The sequence below is a fragment of the Empidonax traillii genome, unplaced genomic scaffold (assembly GCF_003031625.1).
Source record: "Empidonax traillii isolate 1590-97213 ecotype Southwest subspecies unplaced genomic scaffold, ASM303162v1 scaffold466:size1224651, whole genome shotgun sequence".
NCBI classification, from domain to species: Eukaryota; Metazoa; Chordata; class Aves; order Passeriformes; family Tyrannidae; genus Empidonax; species Empidonax traillii.
In genome coordinates, this window is record NW_020955659.1 from 1,031,105 (window position 1) to 1,038,537 (window position 7,433).

The 7,433-nt window shown below is 35.1% G+C and overlaps 1 protein-coding gene across 9 annotated transcripts in view; it reads right to left on the reverse strand.

Annotated features, from left to right (window-relative positions):
• The window catches only part of RGS7 (regulator of G protein signaling 7), a 242,150-nt gene that overhangs the window by 65,842 nt on the left and 168,875 nt on the right, over positions 1-7,433 (reverse strand). For all 9 annotated transcript variants that reach the window (XM_027895752.1, XM_027895753.1, XM_027895750.1 and 6 more), the window contains exon 6: positions 7,328-7,379. In XM_027895752.1, the coding sequence (XP_027751553.1) occupies positions 7,328-7,379 (52 nt within the window). The remainder of the gene's footprint in view (positions 1-7,327; positions 7,380-7,433) is intronic.

Consider the following 7,433-nt stretch of genomic DNA (forward strand, 5'->3'; position numbering starts at 1 on the left):
TGCCAGTGGTGTTACAGCTTGATTCGCCCCAGCTGGTGGGTGTGCTTTCAGTGAAAGCACATTATCTCCACTGAGGCCAGAGTACATTTATAAACTCTCTGTGAGTCAAAATTCTGATTTCAGAGCCAGTGTGTATAACCCTAGCCTGTATCTAAACAGCAAAGAAAATAGCAAAGTGCTGCAAGGTCTAAGGGTTTCAAAGTGTCCTGTGGGCAGACAGTTCTCCCTTTACATGCAAGTACCTGCATCAGATGGAGAATTACAGGGCTATCAGCACAAAACATGACTGCAGGATGCATGACTATCTTATTTAAACACTGAGATTTCTAGGGCTATTTATGCCATCTTTATGTCACGTCTGCTTTTACTCAGTAGCAAAAAAAAGTTTTTCTCTTTGCAACAGCTAGTGAGTTTAACTTAGTCTTAAAAAACTATGACAATTCTGGAGTGGACAAATGAGTCACCAATCAGCATCATGTATCTATAGAAGACCTACATTCTTTAGTAAATGCTAAATTAGAAGGAAGATCATGATTGCTTACGTGCCCTAAGTTGCCAAATGGTCAAACCCACAACTTCTGAAACACTCTTCCGTTCTCTACTTTTTACTCTTTGACCGTACTCTTTCCTATAACACTTCAGAAAAACAATTTGATTATAGATTTACCTAAGCAGAGGACTTGCTTACATAAACCCAGTGTAAGAAAGAAACACAATGTCAAACTATCAAAGAGCTTAAAAACTAGAAAAAGGTGAATTCAACTTCACCACACAGAAGTTCCCAGTCATGACGGCCTGGGAAAATCCTGCAGGGTGCCAAAAACAGGTATGGAAGAAAGGTCACCCAAGCTAGATGAACTCTAGGATCAGATAAAGAATATCAAGTTGCCAAATTTCATTTAAGAGTGCATCCATTGCATTATTCCATGCTTATTGATATTATCATAATGCTTTCAACTTGCCACTGGGGTTAGAGTTTTGGAGGGTCAGAAAGCCTATAGCTCCAGGGACACTGGGGCTGGAAAAAGCATGTGAAGTAGAACATGACAGGGCACCAACATTGCTAACTCAATACCCTTCTAATTTGGGCCACCCATGGTGATGGGGACCTCAGCCTCAGAACCAAGATTCCATTAGAGTTATAGGGTTACACTGTCCCTGTGGCTCCTGGGACAGTGGTGCTGGAGAAGAAATGCCACGATGATCATGGCAGGGCACCAATGTAACTTCCTCCACACCTTTCTAATCTGCATCACTCATGGTGATGGGATGAGGGGAAACCACATCAGAGAGTATAGAGGTCACTTGGCTGCTCCGCCTGGAAAAGATGAGGGTGAAGGGGGATACCATCATGGTCCACATCTTCCTCATGATGGAAAGCTGAGGGGCAGGCACTAATCTCCTCTCTCTGGTGACTGGTGACAGGACCCAAGAGAATGGCCTTAAATTGTGTCAAGGGAGTTTAGGTTGGATATTAGGAACATATTCTTCATGAGAGGGTGTTTGGGCACTGGAACAGGCTCCCTAGGGAAGTGGTCAGAGCACCAAGCCTGCCAGAATTCATTTAAGCAGCCTTTGGACAACGCTCTCAGGGAGATGGTGTGACTCTTGAAGTGGTCCTGTGCAGGGCCAGGAGCTGGACTTCAATGATTTCTGTGATTCCCTTCCAACTCAGGATATGTTATGATAACTATATAGTTTACTCAACATGGTAATTTGAAAGCAAGTCTGAAAAATCTGAGTTATGTTTATGAATCTCAGAATTCTGATATAAAATTTTATTTCTGTTTATAGGGGACCTAGATGCAGATTATCAATGCTTTTAAAATAATGCTGCACAAACATATACTTGGTTCAGTTGCCTTTTCATAGGTGTGCATATGAGTGCATCGGTCAAACATATTTTCCATGCTCCACATATTATAGGAATAAGTTATACATTCATGGAAAGAAAAATTCAGGCAAGCACAAAAACCTGAAGTGATGAGATGACAAGAAAGCATTTTCAGGATATGCCTCCTGGTTACAGAGCCCTCACTGCAGTGGTTTGTCACTGTCAGAATTAACAAGAATCAGAACAAAATTCAGGACATGCTTATTGAAGTGAGACTTTCATTTTGTCATTTGTATGACAGAAATAACTACTAATGAGTGAATTACGTATCTCTGTGGAGAAATATAATGGTATACAAATTCAGAGTGGGAAAAAGTACTGTAGGTGAGTATCTTTCCTAAGGCTCATTTGATTCAGATATGCCCAGATCTCAAAGCAGAGTCACTCACGTAAGGAATCATGACCTAGTCTTAGCAACAATTAACTTACACTATCTTGATAAATTCCTCCTTATTCTCATGATATAAATTTTAACAAATAAATTTTTATTCATGGAAATCACAATCATTTCAAAATGTGCTCTGTTACTAGTTTTGTCACAGGCTATTGACTCATAGTTATGATTTCCAGAGATGCTGAGCACATGCAGTTTTCCAGAAGAGTCCAGGTAAGCAATAGGACTCCATATTTCTCAAATAAAAATTGCTTACTAATAAGCTGTTGCTGAGGAAATCCTCCCCAAGCATTTGGGCAAAGAAAATATGTAATGCATTTTCCGTACAGTTCCTCTTCTAGACACTTACTCGATGGTATAGGGTACAAAAAGACAAAAGAGAGAAAATTCCTAGACTAATCAAATTTCCATAAAAATATGTGTAATAAACTCTAAAGAGAAAATTATATGAAAATTTTCAATATGTGCAAAACATGATATATTATTGCAGTTACTTTTTATGCACTATGTACTTTTTAGTGTGACTGCAAGTTTGGGAGAGAAGAGAGACATGAGCCAGTGTGATGGCTCACATTTCAAACAGAGCAGCCAAGGCTGAATACAGAGAGGTCTCTAACAGATTACTTTTAAGTGATAAGAAGGTATCATTAGGAAGGAAGGTTTGTTTAGACTGACTTGCTAGCTGATTATCAAGTAACTTTAATAAGGAAAGAATTGTGCTTTCATAAAAATGAGACAATAGCTTTGACACAGCAAAAGTAAATGGTTTCCTTATCTCACTGTAACCCAGGCTGAAAAACAAAGTAATGAATATCTAAAGAACTACAACACTTATCCAGACAGGTATCTTACAATGGAGCAATTAAATAAGACTTACCCCATCTCTCCCCCTGTGATTGTTCTAATTCTCTAGGAGAGTGCCTTTCTAGTACATGACTTTGCCAGGAAGGCTACTGAAAATGTGTTACATTTTCAAAACTTGTCTTTCTTTTCAGCAGTAAAATTTAGGAATTTGCTTTGAATATATAGAAAAATAGTCTTGTTTAGTATTATTTAAAGATCACATGGTCATATGATTTTAAAATCATGTTGTATTATCGGTTATTTACTGTGTTCTCCATATCTTACCAAGATTCTGCAGTACTCCTCCATTTTTAACCACCAGTAAAATTTCCACAACAGTAAAATTACAAGACTCAAACAGTATCCTGTTGCAAATATATAGATGCAGTGGAGTTTTGTCTTCCAAGACAAAGTCCTTAAGACTGTGACTATGGAAATTTCTAAATTTAATTTTTTCTCTTCTTTGCACATACTTCTATTTTTTTTTTAATATGCAGCTAACTGTAAGAAAAGGTCTGTATGTCATAGGTATTTTTGAGTCTAACCATCAACAAAAGTTCACTAGAGAAAATGAATAAAAATTACTTATTTTTCGTATCTTATTTATCTGAAATTCTTATAACCTTCTTACATTGTCACAATTCCTAAATTTTTTCCTTAGGCTTGAGCCTAGGAAACAAACAAACAAACAAAACAAAACAGACAAACAAACAAACAAAAACTAAACCAAACAAAACCCAACAAAATAATTGCTATTTTGTTGTGAATAGAGATTCTCCCTAATCTTTCATATTTTTTACTTATTCAAAAAAAAAAAAAAACAAATAGTAAGGGACTGAAATCTGCACATTTGAAACAGCTTTGAGTCACTAACCCTCCAGAGAATCTGACAGGTCACGTGAGAACTGAGGCTAAATGCACATGGAGTAATTAATTAATTGTTTAATTAATTCTTAATGACATGACCTGTTTATAATATGCCAGGACAAAAAATATCTGTCAGTTACAAAATTACACCTGTAAGAAAAGAGAATATAATTATAGGTAGGCCACATGCTCAGTCATTAGCTGTGCTCATTTCAAAAGCCAGTTTTTCTGAATTGAGATCCAATTCTATTTGGCACAAAACCCCAAATCATAATTCAGCAACATGACTTAACTCACAGGAAAAACAAAGTGATTTGAACTATACTCCCTTTAATAATAATTGTTAATATTACTGTTATTACTTATTTTCACTAATAAAATTCAACTGAAGCCAATGGGATTCTACATAGAACAACATTGGACTCCAAGACATATGGCAATAAAGTGGGTATCTTCTACAGATAGAATCTAAGAACTTGCCTTTGCAAAAATTATTTGCAATTTGAGGCATCTTTCAACAACTCTTAAAGCATGATTTTCAAGCAAAAGGAGAGAGATTTTCAGCACTTTATGAAAATGAGAAGTTTCTCAGTAACCTCAGAATGATCACAGTCAATACTTGGAAAGTTGCAATGAAAAGGCTACGTGATTCCATTTTGACATAAAGTAAATTAATCCAAGTCTTCTTTTTTTTTTGCCACAAAGACATAGCATTGCACTATAGCTTTATTATGAGAATGGATCTGCAGGTTTTTGACATATTGGAAGATTCTGTTTTCATGTCTTTTTTATTAATATTTTCTTCAGATAAATATTTCTTTTATGGAAAATATTTTATATGAAAAGCTCCCACACAACAAATTATATTTTAGAGAAAATATTAACATATTATACAAAGATGTAAAGATTCTTTGTTTCTTAGTTAGCTCTGATAGCAAACGAACACACAGTATCTCAATTTCATTTAATTTCTTGTTTAAGATAAATTATTTTCCTGGCAGTATGTTGTGTTCTGGATAGTAGCCCAGCTATGGGTGAGTAACGATGAATTGCTGGGATTACTTTTTAAATTAAAATAAAATTCTAGTTTGTTTAGAAAGGCTTGTAAAATTAGGTTAATGCCAAAGAAAGTGGTTTGCTTTGCTAAAAACATTGATAAAGGAAGATTACAGAGAAATTCTACTTTTTGCTGGTCTCGAGAGACTTCTAATCCCTGACACACTCATTAGTTTTATAGGGTGCAGTTTTGAGGTTGTTCAGGACAAGTCCATGAAGCTGGGAGCACTGCACAGCACCTTAATGCATGATAAGGATGAAATGCATTTGTGTATCTGTAATAATATATATATTTATTATATTTTCTAGGAACATCTTTGGCGTGTATTTGAGGTGAAATTTATCCTTTATAATTCTCACTTTGTTTCAAACCTACTTTAATTTTGGTTTCTTAAGTGGTGTCTGTTTCTTTGTCCTATAATCCTCTGATCACTATTGTTTACAAAGCAAATGCTAATTTCTGGGACTGTGAAATGCTAAACTAATAAAAACACTATTGAAAAGTTTATTTTCCTGAAAATGCTCTGGGATTATCCAGTTTGGTGACACATAGCCACCTTAGGTAGCTCTAGTGCAATGCTCTGGCCCTGTTGGGTAGGGAATTTACCGTATTTTTCTTAGAGGATTGCACTTTTAGCTCATGACTCTGAGCAGTGAGATGGCAGCATTGGGAATTCCCCTTCCCCTTCTCCCCTCTGCAAAAGAAGATCCTAAATTCACCAACTGGAAATATTTTAATCTCAAAAGCTCTCAAATGAGTAAATTTACTGTTCAACAAAGGCACCTCCCTGCATGATGAAGAAACTGATTCCAAGTTTAATTCTGTATTCCTGGCATGCCATAACTGAACAGATTATACAAAATTTCTATTCACTGACTAAGGTACACAATTCATTGACCAATCCACTGATCAGCTGTGACTGGAAAGTGTCACCTACTTTAGACTAAAGGATATTAATAGAAACTTTCTCTCATCCTCATCTCAAACCTGTTAAGCACATAATTATTTATTAAAATCCCCCTGGTAATGTGATAAACATTACAGCTGAACAACTCAATGACTCTTAAAACCGTAGCAAATTACTTGCTGATCTTTACCATATTAGGGGTCTATACTGAGTAAATTAAGCATTTCTTCTTCAGTGACTCATATGGAGTGGCTAAGTACACAGGTGTGGTATGGATTACTCCTCCTTGGATGTTTTCAATAACTATTTAGTGGACATCTTCAAATATCAGTATTTTTTAAAAAATGAACATTTTTCTACTTCTATAGATGACAAAACTGTCACTTTTTCAAACTCTAGCCTGAAGGCACTCAGCTCTACTGAGAGTCTCAGCTTGAAATTGTTTTATTTAGCAATTTATTTGAAATGAAACTGTGTCTACTCCAAAAAGTAAGGAAAATTCTATTGCAACCATCCATCCCTAAGGTCTTCAGCTCCCAAAGGCTGAGATAGAATCCATGTTACAAATGAGCACTCACTTAAATTTCTGAAAAACTGTAAAAAGAGACTTTCAAAGTTTGAGGTTTTGAAAACATAAACTATCATGTACATGCTCAATTACCTAAATAAGTGACCTGGATTAGAATTAAAGTCTGTATTAGAATGAACAGGATTTGCTTTCTTTAAAAATTAGGTCACTATTTGATGTATAGAAGCACCTAATTTTGTTATAACTTTTAATGATTTTTTTTCTAATACATTACTACTTACTATCTTCATATTTTGCTGTCAGTAATTACAGTATATAATTTATTAATAAGTCCTCAAGACACAGGCAAATAAACAAGGTATTTTATAATATAGTTCATATTAGAACCATATTAGTTTTCATACTAATTTTCCACATGGTGTATATCTGAAATAAGAGCTCTAAACTAGGTTTATCTTTGGGTCTGAATCTGAGCATAACCATTGCACTATCATCAATAAAGTGTACTCTGCTTCACTGAGATTTTTGTCACTGTAAATAATTATACTTGCTGGAGCAAACAGAGTATGTAAATGGCAAGGTAGATTTTGATGAGTTTTGGGTTTTGTTTTTCTTTTTACTTTTCTCTTTAGATCGACTCCAAAATCTGACTTTGTTAAACTTTTTGATAAACTTTCGAAAAGGTAACAACACATTCACTCCAATATCAGCAGTTCTAATACACGAAGTACATGACACATACTTATGTTTTAAACACTGGGACGATAAGACATGCTGCATGTTCATTCATATACCACATAAATTCCAAAAGAAATAGGAAAGATTTCTACACTGACCATAGTCTGTGTTTTCCGGCTCCCAACAATTTGATGGCCAAAAGTAGGGTGTCTATAGACAAAAAAAAAAAAAAAAAAAAAAAAAAAAAAAAAAAAAAAAAAAAAA